The sequence below is a fragment of the Somniosus microcephalus genome, chromosome 17 (genome assembly GCF_052327205.1).
Source record: "Somniosus microcephalus isolate GS21.2 chromosome 17, FLI_Smic_1.0, whole genome shotgun sequence".
NCBI classification, from domain to species: domain Eukaryota; kingdom Metazoa; phylum Chordata; class Chondrichthyes; order Squaliformes; family Somniosidae; genus Somniosus; species Somniosus microcephalus.
The window spans coordinates 39,616,625-39,644,466 of NC_141003.1; the positions used below are offsets into that span (position 1 = coordinate 39,616,625).

At 41.5% G+C, this 27,842-nt stretch overlaps 2 protein-coding genes across 4 annotated transcripts in view; one reads left to right on the top strand and one right to left on the bottom strand.

Annotated features, from left to right (window-relative positions):
- Positions 1 to 2,387: 2,387 nt before the first annotated feature.
- On the bottom strand, positions 2,388 to 27,797 carry ikbip (IKBKB interacting protein). 2 transcript variants are annotated; one of them, XM_086010226.1, is made up of 3 exons: positions 27,234 to 27,787; positions 25,053 to 25,170; positions 2,388 to 3,486 (listed from the first exon to the last, which is right to left on the bottom strand). In XM_086010226.1, exons 1-3 carry the CDS (start codon positions 27,443 to 27,445, stop codon positions 2,728 to 2,730), a joined length of 1,089 nt encoding a protein of 362 aa, XP_085866352.1. In that variant the 5' UTR covers positions 27,446 to 27,787; the 3' UTR covers positions 2,388 to 2,727. The 2 variants fall into 2 exon arrangements, with proteins under 2 accessions (XP_085866352.1, XP_085866353.1); XM_086010227.1 differs by lacking the exon at positions 2,388 to 3,486 and adding an exon at positions 17,454 to 19,767 and having other exon boundaries at positions 27,234 to 27,797.
- The window catches only part of LOC147105665 (cAMP-dependent protein kinase type II-beta regulatory subunit-like), a 334,744-nt gene continuing 333,549 nt past the window's right edge, over positions 26,648 to 27,842 (top strand). For both annotated transcript variants that reach the window (XM_086010222.1, XM_086010224.1), the window contains exon 1: positions 26,648 to 26,728. The gene's annotated coding sequence lies outside the window, so the exon portion shown is untranslated. The remainder of the gene's footprint in view (positions 26,729 to 27,842) is intronic.

The following is a 27,842-nucleotide window of genomic DNA, read 5'->3' on the forward strand; positions in this document are numbered from 1 at the left end:
CTCATCCAAAAGACGGCACCTGACAGTGCAGCACTCCCTCAAGCACTGCACTGGAGTGTTAGCCTAGCTTTATGTGCTCAAGTCCCTGGAGTGGGACTTGAACCCACAATCTCAGAGGCAAGTGTGTTACCAACTGAGCCACAGCTGACACTGGTAGAATCTATTATTAGGGATGTGGTAACCGGGCACTTAGAAAATCATAATATGACTTGGCGGAGTCAACACAGTTTTATGAAAGGGAAATTGTGTTTGACAAATCTATTAAGAGTTTTTTGAGGGTGTAGCTAGCAGGCTAGATAAGGGGAACCAGTGGATGTAGTATATTTGGCTTTACAGAAGGCATTCGATAAGGTGCCACACAAGAGGCTGTTACACAAGATTAGGGCTCATGGGATTGGAGGTAATATATTAGCATGGATTGAAGATTGGTTAATGGACAGAAAACAGAGAGTAGGAATAACCAGGTCTTTTTAAGGTTGTAACTGGTAGGGTGCCGCAAGGATCAGTGCTTTGGCCTCAGCTATTTACAATCTATATCAATGACTTAGATGAAGGGACCGAGTATAATAATTTCAAGTTTGCTAATGATACAAAGTAAGCTGTGAGGAGGACGCAAAGAGGCTGCAAAGGGATATAAACAGGTTAAGTCACTGGGCAAGAAGGTGGCAGATTGAGTAGAATGTGGGGAAATGTGAAATTATCCACTTTGGTAGGAAGAATGGAAAAGCAGAATATTTTTTTTAAAAGGTGTTGGTATTTAGAGGGATTTAGGTGTCCTTGTACACAAATCACAGAAAGTTAGCATGCAAGTACAGCAAGCAGTTAGGAAGGCAAATGGTATGTTTGCCTTTATTGCAGGGGGGGTGGAGTATAAGAGTAATAAAGTCTTGCTGCAATTATATAGGGCTTTGATGAGACCACATCTGGAGTACTCTGTACAGTTTTTGGCTCCTTTCCTAAAGAAGGATATACTTGCTTTGGAGGCAGTGCAACGAAGGTTCACTAGATTGATTTCTGGGATGAGACAGTTGTCGTTATGAGGCGATTGACTAGAATGGGCCTATATTCTCTGGAATTTAGTAGAATGAGTGGTGATCTCATTGAAATATATACAATTCTTACAGGGCTTAACAGGGTAGATGCTGAGAGACTGTTTCCCCTGGCTGGAGAGTCCCAAACTAAGGGTCATAATCTCAGGATAAGGGATAAGGCATTTAGGACTGAGATGAAGAGAAATTTCTTCACTCAGGTCATTGTGAATCTTTGGATTTCTGTACCCCAAAGGGTTGTGGGTGCTCAATCGTTGAGTATATTCAAGAATGAGATTGCTAGATTTTTGGACACTAGAGGGAATCAAAGAATATGGGCATCGGGCGGGAAAGTGGAGTTGAGGTAGATCAGCCATGATCTTATTGAATTGTGGAACAAGCTTAAGAGGCTATATGGCCTACTTCTATCTCTTAAGTACCTTATCACATCTCAAAACCATCTCAAAGAACTTAATATACAATGAATTACTTTGAAGTGCAGTGACTATAATGTAGAAATTTTAGTAATGTGAGTCAATTTAAGGTAATTTAACGGTAATGTTTGTAGCCAGGATTAACTAACTAGGAAACTAAATATAGCTCTTTTAGGTGCTATAGATAAGCAAGTCGACATAGCACCATTATGTAATTAATGACATTGATAAATAAAGATTAAATGTAACATTGTAAAAATAATCACTGCCACCATTTGGCAAAGTCTGAAAACATTATACTACGGGGCAGCACTGACCAATATACTCCAGTATGGTGCAATAGGGCATGCATTTGTATCTACAGTCCTTCACCTGTTGAGTTCCTGAGCTCAGCCATATTACTCTGAGGAAATACTTAACAATATCAGGCACTTCACAAGAGTAAATTGGAGACTATAACAGCCTCAACCATGCTTGCACACCTCCAGTCCAGCTGGTTGCCTGACTTGAATGGCGAATGATGTGGGAAAATCCAAGATAGAAAAAGTACCTTAAAAAGATAGAGCTTGACCATCAACAAAACATTGGCACAGGGATTGCACTATGGGATACTAGTGTACACTGAACACATTTGTCTGAAATTCCTCTCACTACATTTTTAGTGGAGATTTGTATTAAACAACTTAACGCTTCTGCTATAAAAAATTGAAAGCGGAATTTCAGTTGAAAGCGGAATTTCAGATGAATACGTTAAGTGTTTGTTACGCTAGGATCCCATGGTTTAGTTTCAGAGCCGTCACTTTTATGCTGTAATACACACGTACCTTTTAAAATTACTTCTAATCATACCTGGTAAAATTCTTCAAGCAAATAATCGCTGACTCAATGATACTGCAGCATAAATGAAATACTTGTACCAATACAATGTAAATATGTAAAACATTTTATTTTAAAAATGAAACAATTTATTCTGAAAATATATTCCATCACGTGAATGCCAATCCTCTGCTGCATTCCGAGGAAATGTCACTGGTTTGTCTTTCCTGTATCCGAGTGTTTCAGCATTGTATATATATTTATATATATGGGAAAGCAAACTAAATTATTTTGTAACATAATGCTCGCCGTAGAGCAGCGCGACTCCATACTCTCAGTAATAATAGAAAAACAAAGAGCATTGACAAGAATGCAAATTACTTAGACAAGTTCAGATAATTACACTTAAAATCTCCAATTTAGTACCCTGCTGTAAGCAAAATCTACAATCACTGACCCATAGTAGTGACCTGACTTAGTCGATCTTTTGCACCCTGATTGTCATTTGAATTTACAGTGCAGTTTGCTACTTCTTTCTTTAAGTTGGCAATTTCTTCATTTCTTTTCTGTAGGCCAGAAGAAATTCGACCAATCCTTCCAATGAGATCATTCACTTGTGGCTCAAGGAGAGAGAAGTCCTTTTTGAGATTGTAAACTTTAGGTTTAAGGTCATTGGCAAACATGATTGCTTTAATAAGTTTAGCTCGACTATTTTCTAGACTAAAAAGTCTGTCTGAAAGTTTGTTATCTTCAGCCTTCAATTCAGTCAACTTCTTCTGTAGAAACCCAACTTTGTCTGCATTTCCAGACACCAAATTCTTAAGTTGCGTGACTCGTTCAACACTGGTTGCAATCAAGTCTCCTATGTTGTGGATGGCAGTTTTCTCTACGTTAGTAACCTTGCTTTCCAGTTGATGCAAAGAATCTTTCAGTAAACTAATATCTGAATCCAGACCAGATATCCGCCGAATGTCAGTTCTGACACCAGAAAGTTTTGTGGTGACATCATTTGATATTTGAACAGTACTCTTTTCAATCCTTTCAATGGTATCAGAAAGAGAAACTAATTTTTCATCCAACTCATTTCTTTTCTCCGTGATGCTGGATGACCATATCTTCATTTTCATGATTTCCATCTTCAGATCTTCTACTTGCTTCAGCAGTGAATGGTCTTTAAGTTTGTCCACAATTTCTTGTGCACTTTCACACTACACAGGCAGAGAAACAAGCTGCTTCAGTAGTGATACATTAAATAGAAAACTGAAAATTCACCATCTTACTTTATGTGTATTTGTTCTATTCTTAGATAAACACTAACAATTATATAGCACCTTATCATCTCTCTCAGGAACATCTCAAAATGAGTTCAAAAACAATGAATTACTTTGAAATGTGGTGACTGTTATTATGTAGGCAATTTCAGCATCCATTTTGCACACAAGTTCCCACACACAGTAATGCAATAAATGACCAGTTTAATCTGCTTTTGGCTTGTGTTGGTTGATGGAGGAATATTGGCAGGAAGAACACCTTGCTCGTCTTCAAATACTGCCATGGGATCTTTAAAATCCATCTTAATCACAAGAATAGGCACACAGATTCGTCATCTCATCTGAAGGACATTGTTGACAAGGCAGCATCTCTACTGTGCTAGAGTGCCAGCATAGATTATGCACTCAACTCTAGACTCTGACTCATTAAGAGGAGAGGACTAACTGAGCCAAGCTGACTCACATTCAAGTTATATAAATAGCATATGCTGCCAAATAATTAGATAGCAAAACACATTTTACTCTACAGCTGCCTTTGTGGATTGTACTTACCTGATGTGCCATCATATTAGTTATGGAATTACCAAAGCATTTCTGTCCAACAGTAAAATAGAGGTCATGCTATTATGCAGTCCATAAAAATCACCTTTTCACAAAATTCTAAACAAACCATTTGTTATTTTTAATCTATATTTTAGGTAACTTTATGTCACAATGGAGCCTGCTTTAGGTCATAACATCCTAGGTTACAGAATGTCAACAAACCTCATATTAATCAATAATTGTGTCATTCAAAACAGATGTGCATTCTTGGCTTGGTCAATAAGTTGTAACTTGCGCGTCTATATCTTTCATTCCAACACCTTAACTTCTATTTGTATTCTCAATTTTGTTACATTTTTGCAGCACTCTGCATCAGGTAGCAGTTGGAAGCAGTGATGAGCAGCTAAGCCAGGGACAAAGAGTGCCCCAGTTTGGGTGGGGTGGGGGGGGGGGGGGGGGGGGAGGTCGGAAAGAGGCAGGGGCAACGAAGAGTGCCTTCCTGAATTGAGAGAGGGGTTTGTAAATGTGGCCCGAGGGGGAGAAATGTGCCAGAGTGAAGGGAAAAGGATTACCAGCACGAACTGGGAGGGGGTGTGGAACCGTGCCAGCACGAACTGGGAGGGGGTGTGGAACCGTGCCAGCACGAACTGGGAGGGGGTGTGGAACCGTGCCAGCACGAACTGGGAGGGGGTGTGGAACCGTGCCAGCACGAACTGGGAGGGGGTGTGGAACCGTGCCAGCACGAACTGGGAGGGGGTGTGGAACCGTGCCAGCACGAACTGGGAGGGGGTGTGGAACCGTGCCAGCACGAACTGGGAGGGGGTGTGGAACCGTGCCAGCACGAACTGGGAGGGGGTGTGGAACCGTGCCAGCACGAACTGGGAGGGGGTGTGGAACCGTGCCAGCACGAACTGGGAGGGGGTGTAAACCGTGCCAGCACGAACTGGGAGGGGGTGTGGAACCGTGCCAGCACGAACTGGGAGGGGGTGTGGAACCGTGCCAGCACGAACTGGGAGGGGGTGTGGAACCGTGCCAGCACGAACTGGGAGGGGGTGTGGAACCGTGCCAGCACGAACTGGGAGGGGGTGTGGAACCGTGCCAGCACGAACTGGGAGGGGGTGTGGAACCGTGCCAGCACGAACTGGGAGGGGGTGTGGAACCGTGCCAGCACGAACTGGGAGGGGGTGTGGAACCGTGCCAGCACGAACTGGGAGGGGGTGTGGAACCGTGCCAGCGTGAACTGGGAGGGGGTGTGGAACCGTGCCAGCACGAACTGGGAGGGGGTGTGGAACCGTGCCAGCACGAACTGGGAGGGGGTGTGGAACAGTGCCAGCATGAACTGGAGGTTGAGGCAGCAAAGGGTGACAGTGGGAACTGAGGCAAAAGGGAGAATTTATTCGAGGTAAAGAATCATGCCTCCGTGAGCTGGGAGAGGAGGGAGAAGAATGCCTCGGTTTCACTGTGACAGCAGCATAAACAATCTATCATATTTAGCAATGGGGAATGCCAAACCAGATCCACATTATCTTGCAATTTGCCACTGGAAATTGAGGAAACTCCCTGTAATTTTTGACACCAATCCTCTGCTACACAAGTGTACACCAGCAGCTTAAATTAGGACAAGAGCTTTCAACATGACTGCATGTCATAAGCCAATATTTGAAGCTGTTGGTCCATTTTGCTAGATTTCTAGATTGGCATGTTTGCATTTGGGCTCCCAAGGAGCGAACACTATGAGCAGCAAATACAGTATCCTAGAATGGAGGAAGTGTATGTTAGATAGAGGACTCAACCGCAGAGTTTGTATTAGCAATGGTGTGTGAAGCACGGAGAAGGGAAACCCATTCCAAAAAAAAGTCAATTCTAGAGGTATTGACAGCATGGACGAGGAGAGTGCTACATTGCATAGAGTCATAAAATAGAATCATAGAATGGTTACAGCACAAAGGAGGCCATTTGGCCCGTCGAGCCCGTGCCGGTTCCCTGCAAGAGCACTTCAGCTAGTCCCATTCCCCCGCCCTTCAAATTTTTTTCCTTCAGGTACTTATCTAATTCCCTTTTGAAAGCCACGATTGAGTCTGCCTCCACCACTCCGTCAGGCAGTGCATTCCAGATCATAACCACGCGCTGCGTAAAAAAGTTTTCCCTCATGTCGCCTTTGGTTCTTCTGCCAATCACCTTAAATCTGTGTCTTCTGGTTCTCGACCCTTCTGCCAATGGGAACAGTTCCTCTCTATCTACTTTGTCTGGACCCCTCATTATGTTGAACACTTCTGTCAAATCTCAGCTCAACCTTCTCAGCTCTAAGGAGAACAACCCCAGCTTCTCTAGTCTATCCATGTAACTGAAGTCCCTCATCCTTGGAACCATTCTTGTAAATCTTTTCTGCACCTTCTCTAAGGCCTTCACATCCTTCCTAAGGTGCGGTGCCCAGAATTGGACACAGTACTCCAGTTGAGGCTGAACCATTGTTTTATAAAGGTTCATCATAACTTCCTTCCTTTTGTACTCTATGCCTCTGTTTATGAAGTCCAGGATCCCGTATGCTTTTTTAACGACTTTCTCAACCTGCCCTGCCACCTTCAACGATTTGTGCACATATAACCCCAGGTTTCTCCATTATTGCACCCCCTTTAGAATTGCATGCACCAAACACATACACACACATGCTGCATAACATAGTACATATATGCCTTTTCATATGCAATGGTTTTTCCAGTCTTGGAGGAAATCAGAGTGCCAGGCTATGTGGGTGTAAAATGGCCAGCATAGCTGAGCCATTGTTATTCAATGCACTTCAATCATGTTGGCCAAGCAAGGGTAACATGGGGATAAGAGCAAGAGAACTTTGGAAGAATGAGCCAAATACAATCAGGACTCTCTATTCAAGCTAAATACTTCATTTCAACGTGATATTCGCTTCATTAGCTCAACTGAAAACTGACAGAGTGCATTTGACTATGGCAAGCTAGTCTAAGTGACAGGCAGCCCTGGGATTCAGGCACTCAATCTTCTGGTTTAGAGTTAAAAGCACAAGCACTTGAGCTGCTGGGTTACTAATAATGTCATTACTTTCACATCAGAACACTTTTAGAAAGTAAAGAAGTGTTGAAAGTGACAGTGTCAAAATGCCACATATTGTTTGCTATCAAACAAGAATTTAGCACAAACTATTGAATAAATGTGAATACAGAGTCAAAAAACTTAATTGCAGGAAACAAATGTTTCTTTTAAAAGCATCGTACATATTCTGCCAAAATACTTCAACAAACGTTTCAATAAAGTCAATCACAAAAAAAAATTAATTACTATATTGTCTTAGTAACCTGCATGCAGTTTAATAAAAACACTTTGAAAGAAGGATTAAACAAAGAAGATAATTTAAGACATTGACCATTCTGAAGACCATTGCAGCACAATACTGCTCCAATGTGCTGTGCCATGAAATGGTAAAATCTGGATTTGATCATTGATTCCACATACATCAAGTTCCCAATGCTGATAGGGAAGATTCAAATGAGGTTCAAAGCTGCCTCAAAGTGAGTGAAATCATAAAAGTGGTTCAATGTTAGTATTTTCTTCACAATTACCATAGCCTCATTTCCTGTTAAGGCGTCAATGCGAAATATTCAGTGCATAGATCATTGCTGATTCTGGAACCAATTAACAATAAATATTACTGGACTAGTAATCTAAAGGCCTGGACTAATAATCCAAAGAATGGGAGTTCAACTCCCATCATCGCAGTTTGAGAATTTGAATTCAGTTTAAACAAATATCTGGAAATTAAAAGCTGGTATTGGTCAAAGTGACCATGCAGCTGTTGGATTGTTGTAAAAACCCAATTGGTTCATGAATGTCCTTTAGGGAAGGAAACCGACTGCCCTTACCTGGTCTGGGCTATGTGTGACTCCAGTCCCACACCAATACGGTTAACTCTTAACTGCCCTTTGAAGTGGCCGAGCAAGCCACTCAGTCAGGGCAACTAGGGATGGGTATTAAATGTAGGCTTTGCCAGTGCCCGAGAATGAATGAATAACAAAAAGCAAATGTGTACTGCAATGTTAATCTTGTGTTCAGCTTGAAACACCACAATCTACATGCAAAATACACATTATTTATGCCACATTTTGTGAAATTTGTGGTCTTTCATATGGATGGAAAAATATCCCCAGCCGCATTCTGCCAAAACAATGCTTAAAAAAGTACAAAAACAGAAGTACTGGAAACAAAAAGCAGGTCAACAGCACCTGTGGAGAGAACAGACAAGTTAATGTTTTGGGTGTAACTCTACATTAAAACTGAAACAATGTAAAACTGAGCAGCATTTAGACAGGAATAGAACAAAGAGAAAGAGTAGGGGAAAAAAATGACAATACAAGTGGAATTATGGGTATAAAAAACAGGAGACACTTCTATACTCTTCCTATTTTATTTCAGATTTTGGGAGATTGTCAACCACATTCCCTTTTACTTGACTAAATTTGGCTCTTTCATCCCAATGTCAGGCTCATCGACCCAGTTTTTTGCTGGTGAGGTTACATGTAAATATCATCAAGTCCTGTGTTTTGGTGATGCTAACAGGATGGGCTGCTTTAAAATGGTCCAACTCATTCAATTCAAAAAACAGGAATTGTTTGCATAAATCATTATTGTGTACCATGAAAAGCAAATATGATTTTGTTGTGACTCCGGATTAAAATTGGCAAAATTGGCCATGGACTATACAAAAGCTACAGTGTTAAGCCATTTAAGAGATTATAAAATGCTACAGTTCAGTGGGACCTGGGGGTCCTGGTGCATAAAACACAAAAAGTTAGCATGCAGGTACAGCAAGTAATCAAAAAGGCAAATGGAATGTTGGCCTTTATTTCAAGGGGGTTGGAGTATAAAAGCAGGGAAGTCCTGCTACAACTGTACAAGGTATTGGTGAGACCATACCTTGAGTACTACGTACAGTTTTGGTCTCCTTATTTAAGGAAGGATATACTTGCATTGGAGGCAGTTCAGAGACATTTCATACGGTTGATTCCTGAGATGAGGGGGTTGATCTATGAAGAAAGGCTGGGTCTATACTCATTGTAATTTAGAAGAATGAGAGGCGATCTTATTCAAACATATAAGACACTGAGGGGGCTCGACAAAGTAGATGCAGAGAGGTTGTTTCCCCTCATGGGGAAATCTAGAACTCAGGGGCATAGTTTCAGAATAAAGGGTCGCCCTTTTAGAACTGAGCCGAGGAGGAATTTCTTCTCTCAAGAGGGTCGTAAATCTGTGGAATTCTCTGCCCCAGAGAGCCGTGGCAGCTGGGTCATTAAATACATTTAAGGTGGAGAGAGACAGATTTTTACAAAATAAGGGAGTGAATGGTTATGGGGAGTGGGCAGGGAAGTGGCTTTGAGCCCAAGATCAGCCATGATCTTATTGAATGGCGGAGCAGGCTCGAGGGGCCAAGTGGCCTATTCCTGCTCCTATTTCTTATGTTCTTATCTTTGTTTGGTAATATCTTTCAATTTGTCTGCCTTCCTCCTCCAAAGAAATTAAGCAGCTGAAAGCAATGTCTATCTGCTGACTCTTGTACCCTTAAGACATGGCTCAGTGGTAGCATGCTTGCCTCTGACTCAAAGAATTCAAGCCCCACTCTAGAGACTTGAGCATATAATGTAGACTCTTGCTGAACTCTGAAGATTGCTCAAACAAAAGGATGCTATGATTATGTGTCTTGCATATTTCAAATGAAATTCCCCAACCGGAAACCACACTCCATTGCCAACAGGAAGATTGTAATATTCACTATGCCAGTGCTCAATATTTTGTCTGTTAATTCAACAGCCTGTTTTCATTCCTGGAGACCATTCTAACTACTGGAGAAAGGCAGGTGAGAAGTCTGAAGAAACTGTATGTTACAAATCTGAGCTTTTTATACTCTAGCATTAGTCTAATTTGTTGTTTTTATAATTACACCTAATTTTGGAAATAAATGTGATTAACTGTTTTAGCTTGTTGAATCTGTGGCATTTGTTGGTTATTTTCTGTCTGTGCAAGGTGAATGTGAGAGTGCAGCATGAGATCCTGCTGAATCCAGTAGGTGCACCACGGCTGCAATAACTGTTAATGTTTGGGTCCACGTACTCTGCATGTGCAGGAAGTGAAAAACCACAGCTTTCAAATCTGAAAGACTCTGGTCACTTATGGCATCATCAGGCCGTTAAATGAGAAAATGGGACAAAAGACCCTGCCACAACTTGTACTATTTCTCCTGTAATAATGTTCTAAATAATAGAGCACGTGAACAAGGGCAAGGCACTATTAGGAAGCTGCTCGAGGAGTATCATATTCTCCCACATGATAAGAAGTAGTGATTTTTCATACTTTTAATCAACAGAAATGATCCCTTACTACTCTACAAATAGCCGATTTACACTTTTAATGGTTGTAGTCACTCCAGATTGCACACTGCTTTCAAACTAGCAGAAATACAGCACATTGCATAGCCAGCAAACTGATATTTAGACCGCATAATAAGTTAAGCACAATATTTAATCCCCAAATCAAGGAGAGGCATAACTTAGAAGTGACCAAATCAAAAGCCAACTACTCTTCACTGATGGGAAATACAATAAAACTAAACTTCCTCCCTCAGATTCTACTTCCAGCTAGCTCAATAAAAAATATTTACCTTTTAGCAGAAGTTTAATTTTTTTTCACTCGTGTGGTGGACACTTCTTCCCCAGAACGCTTAGCCGTCGACATTTTGACAGAACATCTCTGGCTGTTCAGTGGTTGTGGAAGGTGGTGTGTGATTATTACAGGAAGCAGAGATGGTTTGTTTTATTTTGGTTCAGTTAAGTTTAAGAGTGAATGGCTGAATGAGTCCATTAATTCAGTAAATGGCGAAGAGATTGGGAGAGTAAGAAAATTACAATCACATCAGGGGTTTCGTGAGAAGGACAGAAAAGGTCCAGTTACAGGAAGCTTTGTGCTATCCGGCACCGACGGGACCGAGCTGTTGCTGTCCCCTCAAAACTGCCGGACACACCAGCTTTAATGTTGAAGCATACGGAGCTTTTCATCTCCATATCTGACAACAAACACTGTTCCTTAGCAACAGCTTCTAAAACAGTCGGCCCGTACCTTGGAAGCGTCTCTCTGAAGCTGTTGCTAAGCTACAGAGACTTTGCAGAGCCTGACTTTTGGAAAAAAAAGCCACGAGAAGAAAAAAAACCTAACAAAACAGCTCCTGATTTTTGCTGGTGGCTCGAGCTTGCCGGACATTTAGCCTCCGGATAACACAAAGTTTCCTGTATTTAGATTGTATGGACAGGGAACGGGAACACTGACAAATTGCTATGGTTACAGCAAGTGTTCAGTGGTGCTAACAACAAGTGCACAGCTAGTTGGTTTTCTTTTTCAATTGTTAGTGGTTTGTGTGAAAGTAGTGACGGTTCTCACAAATTCTATATCTCATGTAAAAGGAAAAAATATTTTTTACAATGTGTAATATGTTGGGCAAGAAGGATTTCCACAATGCTATGCACTGGATACTCACAAGTGGGTTATGCTTAACCTCATGAGTGAAGATAGTATTTGTATTGCATGGTAGGCCATGACAGGAGTCCCTTTCTGACTTTGTGCTCCCAGTGGAGAATCTCACCCACTGGGAGTGCATATCAGAAATTTAGGCACGCGCTGCATGTGATTTCTGACCATATCTGGCTGAAAAACTGTGGGCATTGTGCATCGGAAATTCCGATACACACTCCTGGTGGGCGAGGCCAGCCATGCAACAGCGCGAAGTTGGACAATCGTCTCGGACATATCCTCTTTATAACAGTAGATTTTCAAATGAAAATAAATTATTTTAATACAAGTATTTTTGCAGCCCAAAAAACCCAGCTAAATGTGTTTTGTGATGTCATAACTGACCTGAATGGGTAACACAAGTGATAAATGCTTGTGTATTACGTCTGCACATTGAATAAATATCATATCCAATATTTGTCCACTATCTTTTCTGTTTAAATACAGAGAACAAATTTTAATATAAAATAGTTTGTTTTGTTACACCAGTGTGAAACATAGATATCATTACACCATTGGTGGCTTGGAAGTGGTCTCATGTACAACTTAGTAACTTATTTTATCTTTCTACTGTATTTCCTCTCTCAATGTTTCTATATGGACATTTCTCATCTAAGGGAAAGGCTGTACAATTCCACCTAGTTTTGCTGATTACTAACTGGTTCCACATGGTAGCTTGGTTGATTGCTGAAGTCTCAAGCTTTGAGCCTATAGGCTGTGGTTTAATTTGGAAGCACCTGCAAGTGATATTTTGCAGCAGTAACTCTGTAGCATGGTGCAGGGACTGGATGTAGTATGCAGTAGGTGATTTGATGCACTAACAACCTTGATGACATGCAGCATTGGGAATTTGCAGTCAGGGCCCATAGTATTCTTTGATTTAGGAGTCTCGAAATCCACTGCAGAATTTCTCCCCGGTGTTGTTTTCCCTGCGGTGACAAGACTTGCTCTGGTTCAGCTCCTGCTCAATGCAACTGTCATGCTGATAGCGTACTATCAGTACGGGGGGGGGTTAAAAAAAACCTCTGCTGCTGTATCTTAAAATCGCTCCAAGTCTTGTTCACCCATCACGCCTGTGTTTGCTGACTTTTACTGGCTCCTGGTCCAACGACGCCTCAGTTTTAAAATCCTCATCCTCGTTTGCAAATCCCTCCATGGGCTCACCCCACCCTATCTCTGTAACCTCCTCTAGCGCTACAAGCCTCCAAGATCTCTGTGCTCTTCCAATTCTGGCCTCTTGCACATCCCCGATTTTAATCACTCCAGCATTGGCGGCTGTGTTTTCAGCTGCCTTGGCCCCAAGCTCTGGAATTCCCTCCCTAACCCCCTCCACCTTTCGCTCCTCCTCTAAGATGCTTCTTAAAACCTACCTCTTTGACCAAGTTTTTGGTCATCTGTCCTGATATTTCCTTCTGTGGCAGAGTGTCAAAAATATTTTTATTGATGGCAGACTTGTTAGGCGTCTGGAGATGTTTTGCTACATTAAATGCGCTATATAAATATAAGTTGTTGTTGTAAGCATAGGTGCAGTTGGCAAATGCACTGCACAGGAGCTGAGTATTAAGATCCATTCTAGTTTCCCATTGGCAAAAGCAGATTGATCTTACCAGCTTCTGAATATAAACAACTATACTTCAATTTGGATTTTCTTTAGTAAGACAGTTTGTACATTTTTATTAGAATCTTAAAGTAACTTGACCAATTAATCTTTAGTTGGTGAGAAAAAGGCAATCTGCTGTTCTACATTGTGGCGTGTTTAGAGGCCCACTTGGTCATATGCTTTGATATTAAATTTACAAAATAAAAAAGTGGAAGCAATCATTTATCATTGATGTAAATGAAGAGAGCTCTTTTTAAATGGTTGAAATAGGATGATAATTTTGACTGCATTCGGCTACTTTTTGGAGCACTGCACCCTCTCCACACCTGACAGCTGGGTTTCCTCGCAGTGTCCCTGGTGATCAGGGACCCCCCTCTGCACCCTTGCACCTGCCGCAGCATCTACATTCTCATGCCACAGAATATCTCTGAGCTTGTTGGAGAAACGAGCCTGAAGGTACTGCCGTTTTCTAGTGGCCCTAGATTTGGGGTAGTTGTGTTTAATGTGTTGTTGCAGAGGTTCCGGAATTTTGCAGGCACTCAGATTGTGGGTTTGGAGGCGGGTCCACTGTCAAAATCAAAAAGATCGACAATGGGTCGACACCAAGCAGCGGGTCAGTCAATTTAGATACTGAAAAGCTTGTTAAAAAGGTAGTTAAGCAGGATTTTCCCATGTAACATAGAAACATAGAAGATAGGAGCAGGAGTAGGCCATTCGGCCCTTCGAGCCTGCTCCGCCATTCAACGAGATCATGGCTGATCATCCAAACCCTAGCACCCGGTCCCTACACCGACAGCCATCCCACCCAAGCCCTATCCCCACGTATTTAATCCCCCCTAACACTAAGGGTCAATTTTAATCATGGCCAATCAACCTAACCCGCACATCTTTGGACTGTGGGAGGAAACCGGAGCACCCGGAGAAAACCCACGCAAACACGGGGAGAATGTGCAAACTCCACACAGACAGTTACCCGGGTCCCTGGCGCTGTGAGGCAACAATGCTAACCACTATGCCACCGTGCTGCCCCTGTACTTACCATTTTACCAGGTTTTTTACGAGTTTCCTGGAGTACGGGGATCACGTTGTGTCGGCATGGAATGATTTACTAACCAGACAGCTGCAAATGGTCTATAAAAGCTCTCATTTCATAAGTCTTCACTTTCCAAGGTTAGAAGCTGTTACTTACTGCATTTAGAAGACAGATCGAGCTTTATGCAGCTTGCAAGTATTTGGAGCAAACTCTCTATCCAGTGTCACCTCATTGGAACAACCTCTCTCACCATTGACAGATCGCTTCTGTCATCTCAACCTCACCTGCCATCTATTCCATAAGCATCGGTGCCCTTGAAAAAAATCTCACCTTGCTCGTCAGATTCCCAATGATCAGCCCCAACACCAGCATCACCAACATCCACACCAACCTTCTCCGCAAACAACTGATGCTGCACTGGACACGGCATCACCACCCGTGCACATTGCTGCCTGGGATGCCAGCAATGGCCTCACCATGTCCAGATTTACTTGACTTAACACTGTACACCCTGGCTACCACATGATGCACCAAGTTGGCACCACCCCACACCAGCACCATAAAGCATCCCTACAATGTCCAAGCCATTCCTTTCACACTCATCATCATCATCATTGGATGGAGGGGGGTGGCTATTATGTCTCACCATTCACTGGAACTCACAACACTTTCAAAGGTGCACACAAATCTATCCAAGAAGGCAAAGTGGTGAAAATAAAGATTTCAATGCTTGACAACACATTAACAGAAAGTTTACATGAACATTGGCTAAAGCAACCTTGTGTGTTAGTTCGAATGATTGGACAAGGATGAGTGCAAGGGCTGGCTAGTGAGATGGGGAAGTGATAATGTAGATAGAAAGGGATGGGTGGAGGTGCAAGATAAGTTGGTGTAAGGATGTGCAGCAGTAGGGTAGGGAAGGCAGAGTGATGGGGATGTGATGAGTGGCACAGGAGGCTGAGGTTGAGTGTGGCTTTGCAGTAATGTTTCATGAGGGATATAGATAGGCTAAGTGAGTGGGCGAAAATCTGGCAGATGGAATTTAATGTGGGAAAATGTGAGGTTATCCACTAGGAAAAATAAAAAAGCAAATGATTTAAATGGGGAGAGATTACAAAATGCTGAGGTACAGAGGGATCTGGGGGTCCTTGTACATGAATCACGTATGCAGGTACAGCAAGTAATTAGGAAGACAAATGGAGTGTTGGCCTTTATTGCAAAGGGAATGGAGTATAAAAGTAGGGAAGTCCTGTTACAACTGTACAGGGCGTTGGTGAGACCACACCTGGAGTACTGCGTACAGTTTTGGTCTCCTTATTTAAGGAAGGATATACTTGCTTTGGAGGCAGTTCAGAGAAGGTTCACGAGGTTGATTCCTGAGATGAAGGGGTTGTCTTATGAAGAAAGGTTGAGCAGGTTGGGCCTATACTCATTGGAGTTTAAAAGAATGAGAGGGGATCTTATTGAAACACAAGATTCTGAAGGGGCTCGACAGGGTAGATCCAAGGAGGATGTATCCCCTTGTGGGGGAATCTAGAACTAAGGGGCATAATTTCAGAATAAGGGGGCACTCTTTTAAATCGGAAATGAGGAGGAATTTCTTTTCTCAGAGGGTCGTGAATCTTTGGAATTCTCTTCCCCAGAGCTGTGGAGGCTGGGTCATTGAATATATTTAAGGTGGAGATAGACAGATTTTTGAATGCTAAGGGAGTCAAGAGTTATGGGGAGCGGGCAGGGAAGTGCAGTTGAGGCCAAGATCAGATCAGCCATGATCTTATTGAATGGTGGAGCAGACTCGAGGGGCCAAATGACCTACTCCTGCTCCTACATCTTATGTTCTTATGTACTGTGATCATTGAAGGGTTTGTGCCACTGCAGCCAGGTCCCCCTGACAACATCCCCGTTTGTGCCCTTCTGTGCAATGTGCAACCAGGCTGTGTTGATCTCCTGGGGAGGTCTCTTCCGTCCATTAGAAGGGAAGAGAACCTCCCTGCGTGCTGTGACTCCCTCCTTAAGCATATGGAAGGAATCATGGGAGAGCCTGGGTGCAGCCATGCACCTTTGTGCAGTGCTCATCAGTGTTTGCAGCACCTCAATGCTGCAGAACCCAGACAGCACAACTGGCAAAATGAATGTGGACATGGTCCCTTTAAGGAAACTGGCTGATGACGCGTCATCAGATGACATCAGACCTGCTTCCTTTTAATTGGCCGGGAACCTCGCATGGCGGGCTTAACAAGCCCAATCAGGGCAAAATCACTTGGAGGAGGCGGGATGAAGAAGAGAGCAGGGTTTGAGACCACTGTCTACTCTGGCCGCACCAGACTTGCCACGGCCAGCAAAATCACGGCCAGAAAGTGGTTTCCATTAGCTTTAAAAAAAATTAAAAAAATTCTCCAAATATTAAATTAAAATAAACTGTGCAATGAGATGGTTGGGTTGCTTTTTGATTTCTCAAAAGGAAATTTCAGCTTTTACTTTGGTCTCAGCAGTAAATTGTTCTTGTGTTCAGTGTGGCCATATGGTGCAGTGACAACAGAATGCAGTCCTGTGAAAACATGTCATTAAGAGATGACAATCTCTGTATAAACTTCTGTAGTCAGTTACACTTAGCTATGTATTCTGAGTGAATAGTTGAGGCAGCATCAGGCATAATTAACAGAAATAATGTTAGTCCCTAAAGATTCTGCCAGAAAACAATCTGGCATGAGTTTGTATTTCGACAGAGACAAGTGACTGGCAAAAGCTTTGCGAAGGATACAGGTTGTATTATTAAATGGACTGACTGATGTGTACTATTACAAGTTGCAAATACTGTACAATAGTTTTTTGTGTTAATGTAACCTGTTTTTGCACAGGCGTGATGCCAATTCAATGCTTGTTTAGAGTTTGCTGGGTGGAATAATTGTTCAAGGTGCTGACATTACATAGTGGTTATTTAGAATGTCTCACACAAACACCGAGAAAGTCAACATGTCATTTGCTATACATACAGCCAGTGTGTTGCCATTATTTACTGCGGAGCACAGGCCCACAACAGGTTACTGTGTACTATGTAATATCCACAGTTACAAATGAAGGTTTCCCACATGCTTTCTCCAGCTTGTCTTCTTGCATTTTTCTTTAATTAAGAAACACTTTCCGCTCTTCATTTTGAACTCCTATGTTCTTTTATTGTAACATATATTCATTTCCTTACATTAAATCAATAGAAGCAATGAAAGAAAAATGGGCTGGACAGAAATAAAAAAAACCAGGCTGTAACAAGCTTGAATACACAAGGGATAAATGAGCACCTGGTTCAATCCCACGACATATGACACCTGATGTTATTTAGTACATTAAATCAAGTGACCAAATCAGTAACCTTAAAGTACAATAGAAAACAGATAACTAATTTTGATTTAATAATGAATAAAATGGAAAATACACAAAATTAATGATTCATTACTTTTTTCTAATCTGGAAAGAAATTGAATGTGTTTAATCTAGTCATATTTTAGCACAGTGCAAAAATCACAATCACTGACCCAAGAGTCAAATTCTTCTTATTCAGTAAAAACAGAAATAGTTGTAAACACTCAGCAGGTTAGGCAGCATCTAGGGAAAGAAAGTAGGGTCAAGGGCTCAGGTCGGTGACTTTGAACCCAGAAGCTGGCCGAGTGTTTTCAGCATTTTCTGTTTTTATTTCAGATGGCCAGCATCTGCAGTGTATTATTTTCTCTTCTTATTCAATACCTAGTAAATATTATTAATGATAAACCTGTTGTTTAACATCCACTAGATAAAAAAAAGAAATTCAATCCCTGAAGGGTTAAGTTAAATTTGTGCTTATGTTCTGCCTTTTTATTGAATGTTTCCCGTTAAATTACATGAAGAATGTATTAATTGGAAGGTCGTCCCTCATAGCTCTTGAATTTCCCGAAAAGGCATGGTTGAAATTTCACACACTAGTTGCTAGTCACAACACATATCCTTCAAATTGCTACCAATGTTTCATTCAACGAAGATACTATCACTGACGTAGAACCATTAATGTATCTATTCTAGCATTAGCAATGTGTGCAAACAAACATTGATTTACTTTTTTTTTTAAATTACAAAACTACTTGTGCCCATGCCTCTAATCTTGGAACTGAACCATCACAGCAACTTGCACATGTCTAATTCCAACCACTTGTGCCTATTTTAGATAGCATGCTGTGCAGCACATACATGAAAGCGTTAATCAGGTCAGTTCTGAATCACTGTAGATAGCAGTCCGCAATTACTTATGGCAACCCTTTTAATATTTTTCTCACTTGTTAAAGTCAGAATCTTAATTCCCACATGACTTTTTAAAAGCTAGTCAAAGACTAATTTTCAATATTTGTAATATCTTCCGCTGCATATTTGTATTAGTCCAATGCAATCTTGTGTTGCACCATTACCAAACATGCAATATAATGCTGCTCATCTTGCAGAAGTGGGCAATGTCCTGTAATTTCTTTTACCAGCAGTTGAAGTCCAATAATCAGCACTTGGCGCAGATAAGTTTGCATCAATGGAACTTTGCTTTCCCTACTCAAAAGCAAAGCTAGAAGGCATCAAAACTGTGACTTATGCATGTCGCTGCTCAACTACACTTGTACATGCAGTATAACGGAGCATTGACTTTAATTGTAGAATGCTTCTTCTGAAATCTTTCCTTCTTTCTCATAGTTCTATTATGTCCCATTACAGTAACTTCTATGACATTCAGATTATTTATTGACTTTTAAATGCCATCAGACTGTAATAATTCCAGCTCTTTTTTTATATCTAGTATCTCAGTTATTACTTTTAGCATATTGTCCTCCAAATTAAACACCTGGACTGTTATGTCATCCATTTTCATTTCAGCGCTAAGGAGATCACTGGACACCTTAAGGATAGAGTGGACACCATCATCAATTGCAGGAAGATGTTCTTGGCATTCTTGAAGTTTAGGTTCATACTCAGTCAGTTTTTCTGCTAACTCTACATCCTTTGAAATCAAACTGTTCTGTTGTTCAGCTAATCTCTCAATGGCTCTTGTATTCCAATTTGCTTGCTTCTCAAGGCCATCTAAATCCTCCTCTTCTTGTTGCTTGATTGCCTTTGTATTTCTCATAGTGCTAACTTCTAAATCTTCCAACTTTTCATTGAGCTCCTTCACACCTTGTTCAACGGTATTAATTTCTGATGAAATTTTGTTATGCATGTCCTTTGACTCGGACTTCAGGTTTGCAATCTCACTGTTTATTTCATTTAAGCTTTGTTTCCAGGTGTCAGAAATATTTTGGAAGTTCTTATTGACATTCTGCATTTTTCTTGCTATTGTCTGTTCTTTGTTCTGCACGCTATTCATACTGCTACGGAGCTCTGACATCTCCTGTTCGAAGAGGGCCATGACCGAACTAGATGATAGTGCTTTCTGTAAGACTTCTTCTGATGATTCCAGCTGCATCCACAACACAAAAGAGGTGCAGATCTACTTAATCATCTATAAAAGTTCGACCAAATTCAATCTGAAATAATTAGTAAATGCGCTTATTGCTAATCTGCATGCCTCTTTTTTGAAAGTTGAATTGAAGACATTGTCCCAGAAATTTGTTTAGACACATTTTAAGGCACGGAAAGAGCAACACGCTCAGAGTGCATGCCAGAAGCCAAAGGCTCGTCCGAAATTGGGCTTCCGGCCTCATCTTAATATTTCAGGTGAACTGTGGGTGCCTGTCGGACCTCCAGGGAGGTAGGTCATCAGTCTTTGGAGCTCCAATTTGGGTCAGCTGCCACACCAGCAGCGGCCCTCAGGTAGGTCCTCGGAGAGTAAGGGGGCAAACGCGGGCCAGCAGCAACCCACAGCTGTGAGCGAGTATAGGGAGGGGCACACCGCTTATGTTTTTGGTGTCAGCCTCCAGCCGTGCCTTTAAGAACCACTCGTTAGGCCACAGAAGCAACCAATAAACTGAGTGAAGCAGGCGCCTATTCCACACATCGCTGACCAATTTCCCAGAGGGTCTAAAACATAAAAGTAAATTATGAGCGCTACAATTTCTCTGGAACTGTTTTTCAAAGGGCTTCACTTTATTCAAAATAATTCAACAATGCAGTACGTGTCAGAGCAAGTGGCCAATAAATGTGCACACCAAGTATGATTCATATAAATGTTGAAACAATATTAAAAGGACTCATACAAGATTTTGGAAGTACTGGCCTAAAGTATAAAAAAAAGAGACTAATGCTCAAAAAATCCCTCTATGATAAATAGTTTGAAATGTTCAAAAAGTAATCCAGTGTGAGGAGAGGAAATCAACCTGTAATGTTGTTGTGTGTAGGAAAATTCCAGATTCCCTGACCGGCCATTTTTGAAGTTTCCAACTCGCACACTATTATGCTTAAACAAACACTAATGCTCTAGTAATAATATTATCAAGACATCAGGGATAGCTTTATCACTAGAACATTAACCCTACACTACAAAAAATAAACAAACATAGGTATTAGATGGTGCAGTGGATTAGATACTGACCTTTCCCTTATGGGACCTAGGATTGAATTCAGCCCAGACCAATGGGATGAAAGCCTCCTTTGCCTGCTAGCTGTCAAGATCCACTGCAAAATGAGTTTGGACAGTTTCAATCCAGTCCAGAGTAGGCAGTGCCCCAATGTTGACACTCATTGGACTAAATTGGCAAACTCGCTCAGACACCCCACAAGATAGCAGATACTAGAAAAGGATAAATGTCTGCTCCTCCTGAGTTCTTAGCACATTTTTGAGGCAGAGTTGAGGGAACTTTATCCTATGTAAAACTATTTTGCATCTCTATCTGCTAACTATCCTTGACTAACAAGTGTCTGATGCTTCTCAGTGCTTGAAAGGGTTATATTTGTACTTTATATATGTAATGAATAAAGCCTGCTCTGCGATTTCTACTTTATTTCCTTTAAAAAAAAAATACAACTAAGTATTTTTTTCTTATGTTTTTCAATCCTTCAATTCTACCATCCATTTTTATGGTGGGAATGACATCAAAAAGTTTGCCTTTGGTTGAAAAATATCTCCAAAGGCCAGCTTTTCAGGCAACTGAATGCCAGAACTGTAACAATCAACATAATTTCATTATATACATGGCCCGATCAAGTCAATCCAAGATGTATTTTAAAAATTCAAACAGATGTACTTCTGCAGGATGACTTGTACTTTCTGCGGAATTAATAACGTGATTGTATCTTGGCAGATAATGCATTTGTGATGCAGGAAAGGTAAACTAATGTAAATACCATGCTCAATATAAAAGGACTTGTGATGGACTATGAAAGCTTTAGTCAGTGGAAATGTTTCAATATACTGTCTCAGAAATAAATACTTAGTTGTACAAGATTCAGAAACATTGACCATTAGCATGCAAATCTAACAAAAAGTTGTGATTCTTATAAGCCCTGGCAATTCAATGTTTAAGAATGACATTTTGAAAAATGTTGACTAGTCACCAGTCATCACTCTTCAAAAGAACATTAAACTTTGCCTACAGTTTGTTAAGTGTGATATGAAAATCAGAAAGATCTCGGTCAATTAACAGTTTTCAAGCTGATTGGTGAATCATCAAATCTTTTGATCAGAATCTCTCAACATAAGGTACTGAAAAGAGACCATTAGGCCCGCTCCCTTCTGATCAAAAGATCAGGAACAAATTTCTTGCCTGCTCCATGAGAATAATCCTATAGTATATGCAGTAATAAAATAACTATTTTTGTAATGTGAAAGGCAACAAGATTCAAAAGTGTTATTAATTTTTTTGTTATTTATAGTTTGAAACAGCTTAGATCATAGGCTTATATAAGATTAGTATGTTGTAGACTATCCAGTGATAGCCAAATATGCACTACACCATAAGGAATGAAGAAGGAACTGTGGCATATAGAGTTGAACCTTTTGTTAAACAGCGACGACTACTACTAAACATAAAGGCGAGTAATGTATATATTACAACTGAACGAAGGAGCAAAATACATTATGGGTAAATTCATTGGAATAGCTCAAGTGGAGATTTACCTTCATGGGGCCCAGTGCGGAGTACAGCTCTTCAAATCTTCATCACCGGGAAGTTCCTAACGGGTTCTCCCAATTGGCTGCCATAACTTCAGCGGAAACCCCATTTACACATCTATCTGGAGTTTCCACGTATCTTCTGCCGAAGCTACAGCAGCAGATCAGGAGAACCCAAGGAAATTCGCCTGCATATCTTTATCAGCAATGAAGCAGAGGCATTGGTCAAGATGTGTGGATTGCTTCAAATAGTTGCTTTTCTGTTAACTTGTGAGTGCCAATTATCCAAGGTTATTTTAGGAAGCAATTATTGCGCAAGTACAAGATCCCAATACCTTCAGAGGCATCTCAGCCAACTGGTGGGTCTAACAGAAGACAGTCGATTACCACAGACAGTAAAAGATGATTTCATTTGATTGCTATTTGTAGCAAAACTGCCAACAGGTTTTTCATTTTTTTTTTTTTTTTTACAATTTTGCTGTAAGTGGTGAATGGAAGAAATCTCCCGGTGTGCGTCTACATTTAAGGGAGGAGTTTGCTTGCCTTCATCCACTATAGCACATTATCAAAACAGGAGTGCAAAATTAACACTGAAGCAAGACTGGAGATTAGACAGATCATTTACAACTCCGTGCTGCCGGTGAGGAGCCTTGCCTGCATCAGCACATATCAGAAGTTTCAGTGTCCACCCAGATTTCCGATATGCATTGCCAAAGGGCAAAGATACCCACCAGCCACATGAACTGATAAAATTATCCAATAGAAGTCTCTTTGTTCACCACAGACGAACAGATATGTGTAATAGACTCTTACCAAAAGTAATTAATGCTGTGCCGATTGCCTCCTTTGTAAAGGAACTAGAGAAAAATCTGAGTAGAATTTCAGCAGAGTTTTCCTAATCTCCCACTCTAACTTCATCAAACACCCTGCAGAAACAGCGTAATTGGCTGTTTACACTGTTTCTCTAGATCAGTCGAACCTCTGCGGAAATTCCGGACACTGATCCCAGACACTAACGGGTTCAAAGATTACTGGGAGAAGTGCATGGACACAAACCAACAGTGGGTCTCAACAACAGAAAATGCTGGAAAAACTCAGCAGGCCAGGCAACACCCGTGGAGAGAAAATATAGAGTCGACGTTTCGGGTCTAACCCTTTTCAAAACTGGAAAGGAAATGAAATGGATCGAAAGGCAGGGCTGGGAGAGAATAAAAGTATTCAAAACGAGACGAGATGGTGATAGGACTAGTGGAGACAAAAGACGGCTCTAGATTAGGTGGCTCCAGATTAGTGGGTCTCCAGTCCTGCTGGGAAAATGCCGATGCTAATTGGGCAGGGCTGAACAATATAAATTTTATTAGACTGATACTGGAATTTTCATTTGGATACTTTGAGATCAGGGAGATATTTCATGGTGGTTTAGGAGATTTGCTTAAAGTTAGTCACCTTTATCAGGAAGTTACATAAACCTGGGAGAGGCCAAGACAGTGCGAGTTGTATATGGTTTAATTGGAAAGAAAGGTTTGATAGAACTAACTCTCTTTTCTTGCACAATACTTTTTCATATTCTCAAGCACCAAGTAGTCATGGCTTCATCTTTTATAATCCTGAAAACAACTTATTGAAACTACAGCTAAACTGTACACCTTGCATTGCGTCGTGCCCAACTATACAGCAGTTTTACAAACTCATCAATTAATCAAACATCAAACCTAACATGTAGCAAAGATGCTACATCAAATTAATCACATTTAAATAGGATTCCATGCCCTCATACTTGCAAAACATTTTAATCATTTCTATTCCCCAGGAATTATGTTTGTGGGATCTTTGTGCAAAATGGCTGCCAGGTTCATTACCAAACAACAATCAATGAACTTCAAAACAATTAATTGCATGTGAAATGCTTGGAGATGTTTCTGGGAGGCAGAACAAGTCTTGCATTTTTATCATACTTTTTCTTCCTAAAATATTCAAATATTCCAATAACTCTACACTAAAAAGAGATTTGTTATAAAGACAAAACTATTGGACATCATAATTCCATATAAATATTAGCTTATAATTCTTCAGGATATTATTAATAAAGAAACAGCATCACATCTCTTGGAAAAATGACAGCAGTAGCAAGGTACCTGAACAAAAATTGTATGGAAACAATAGCAGTCATGTTTTGTAGGAAGAGAAGAATTTGCAGGTTTCTATGGGCTTCTTAACTGATGTTCTTGATTTGTTCTGTGGATGTGGGCAACATTGGCAAGGCCACATCGGCTGCCCAACCTTTGGTGTCCCAAATAGGCAGTGGAGGATTTCTTCTATTATTTTTACAACTGAATGGGCTGCTTCATGGAGGGTACCAAATGTCAAGCACAGATTGTGGAACTGGAGCCAAGTAGGGGTGTTAAGTTCTCTTCCCCGAAAGACTATTACAACAACCCAGAAACTTGCGTGATGATTTTCTGATTCTAGCCCACAAATTACCAGATTTATTGAATTCAATTTCACAATTTTTGGGGACTTGATGTCAGGATTTCTGGGTTACCAATACAGGACCAGATCCACAGTGCTCATGTAGTGAATATGAGGTACTGTCTCTTAACTGAACTGTTTGCAATTTTTTCACAATTTATGTTGACTCTACCATGCACTCGTTCTTTTGCTAAAATTTGTACAGCGGGTGGCTTTATCGCATTTACCTTTTTCGAAACTTTGCTAATTTCATTTTCCAGGGCCTGGGCAGCTACAGATTTCATGTACAGTTGCTGGTACTTTTGTTCCACATCAGCAAACTTAGCTGACTGCTGAAACATGAGCCTGCAAAAAAATTGACAAGTTTCACAATGTCGAACTTATTCATGATTCTGCATCTGCAGCTTCCAGACAACAGCAGTAAAAGGTTAATAGTTAAAATCATGCAGGTGATTACATCTTAAAAGAAGTTCTAGGTTTATGCTACTAGTTTCAACAACAAGTATTTATATAGCACCTTTAACGTAGTAAAACATTCCAAGGCACTTCACAGGAGCGTTAGAAGACAAAAAAAGTTGACACTGAGCCACATAAGGAGAAATTAGGGCAGATGACCAAAAGTTTGGTCCAAGAAGCAAGTTTTAGGGAGCTTTAGGAAAGAGAGGCAGAAAGGGGTTTAGGGTGGGAATTCCAGAGCTTAGGGTCGAGGCAACTGAAGGCACAGCCACCAACTGTTGAGCGATTAAAATGAGGGATGCTCAGGAGGGCAGAATTAGAGGAGCGCAGATATGTCGGGTGGGAACACATTGTGGGGCTGGAAGAGATTACAGAGATAGGGAGGGGCAAGGTCATGGAGGGATTTGAAAACAAGGATAAGAATTTTAAAATCAAGGCATTGCTTAACCGGGAGCCAATGTAGGTCATGGTGATGGGTGAATAGGACTTGGTGGGAGTTAGGACACAGGCAGCAGAGTTTTGGATGACCTCAAGTTTACGTCAGGTAGAATGTGGGAAGCCAGCCAGGAGTGCATTGGAATCGTCAAGTCTAGCGGTAACAAAGGCATGGATGAGGGTTTCAGCAGCAGATGAGCTGAGGCAGAGACGGGCAATGTTATCGAGGTGGAAATACGGATACGATTCTGAGAGAAATGCATGCAGGTAGTTATACTGCCAGCTCTGCATCTCAAATTTTTGAACTGAATGTGAAAAACATTGACATAAAAGAAAATTGCCGTACACCTAGTAAGTTATGTGGCTGACCTGACAGTGTATTACATTTTGGCTAATGGTGTAAATTGCCTTGAGGTCACCTGACAATACTTCAGCTTTGAATGGACTACCATACAATTACAACTTGGGCAAAGAAAACGCTTTCAAGGGGTCTATCGACTGCCTGGAAACTTTTTAATCTGCTTAGGTGTGCTCAATGAGTAGTCTCTCTCATTGCCTCTTGATTACCATTAAAAAATAACTGGTATCTAGCCACCAGACAGCAGAGTAGTATGAGCACAATCCATTTTCCCTGTTTGGAGGTGCTGCAGGGCTGATAGTATAACTTCGTGCTGGCAACTCTCACATTCCAATAAAAAGCAAGTTTCAAGGCGCTACCGACAACAGATAAACAGGCTGTAGAAATACGTGTAACGTGTATAGATGTTCATTAACACACGGAAAGCATTGCAAAAAATAAATTGGCAGAAACAATAATGCGTTTCTGAAATTAATCCATCCTAAAGCAAAGTTCCTTCGCCGGTTCAACGCCACAAAAGCGGAGTTTGCAGGACCCGGGGTTCACATTCCGCGCGTTGCAAAGCGTCACCGTCGCAAAACGGTTTGACAACGAAGCGACCACGTCCACAAATCTGCTTCGAGCTCCTTTCTGGGAACAGCACGGGGCATTTTGGTACGTTTACAAGTATTTTTTTTTGCAGGAAGTCCAGTCTTGAGCCCCCGCCCCTGACTGGATTGTATTTATTTTTCATCTTTCGAGGCGTTTTGGGGACAGGAATTTTGCCAAAAATGTTCGATTTAGACTTTAAAAAAAAAATCAACGCAACAGGCCGCACAGGAGGCCAGCCTTTGCCGCTCAATTCCAATTAATTGGTCGAAAACCACAGCCATATTTCTTGACAACTTTTGAAACACACACACGGATTTAAAAGTATATTCTGGCTCATCAGGAATCCATACAGCTGTCAGCCCGGCTAAAATCTACCGTCCCATCCAGATCCTTGAGTTAAGTTGATTTTATCCCTTTTATAAATATAACTTTTCCGTTCTTCAACCTCCTAAGATAAAAAAATAATTGTCAGCAGCATTAAACTCGACAGTAAGTGGCTGGGCAACACGAACAGCTCATCCAAGAGGAGCCAAACGGGCGAGGGCCACTTGCGCCCGCCCTTCCTTACCCTGCGAGCGCCGCGCTGGCGAGCAGCGAGAGCAGACACAGGGCGCTCCTGACATCCAGCGCCCGCCGGCCTTCCCCGCACAGCCCCGGCGGCGGCTGCTGCTGCTCTCCCGGCTCCTCCGACACCTTTCCCTTCACATTCTGCTCCCTGGCTCCGTCGCTCTGCTTACTGACAGCAACGTTTCTCTTCCTTTGCTTAACTTCACTGGACATGTTGTAGAAGAAGTGTTTTTTTTTTCTTCCCTCCCTTGTGTTAAATCGTTCACCACTCGCCCTTCTGCTCCGGAGGAAAGATGCTCGGCTCAGACTTCTCGGGCCAAGTTCCAACCCCACTGTTCGGCAAGGAAGAGGGGCTCTCTACCGCCACCACCATCCTCCCTTCGAATAAAGATACATGAATTACTTTTATTTGCCTTTCGAGTCCCCTTTGCGCGCCCCCTAATCATATGTGGCGTGTTGTTAGCGACAACACCGTAAACAGAAACAATTGCATTTGCAACACGATATTTTAACCTCCCTTGTGGGATTGTAAATGGTAAAATCCACCACGCCCGTGAAATGGGCGAACTCTAAATTCGACCGGGGTGGGCGGGGGATGCACGACCTCACT

Bases quoted from the DNA above. Each gene is read 5' to 3' on its own strand.
- ikbip (XM_086010226.1), bottom strand. From the start codon at position 27,445: ATGTCCAGTGAAGTTAAGCAAAGGAAGAGAAACGTTGCTGTCAGTAAG. The intron at 25,171-27,233 runs GTAAGGAAGGGC...ATTTTTTTGCAG, and splicing joins GCCAGCGCGGCGCTCGCAGG to GCTCATGTTTCAGCAGTCAG. The intron at 3,487-25,052 runs GTAAATGCGATA...CTGCCTGTGTAG, and splicing joins TTAGCAAAGTTTCGAAAAAG to TGTGAAAGTGCACAAGAAAT.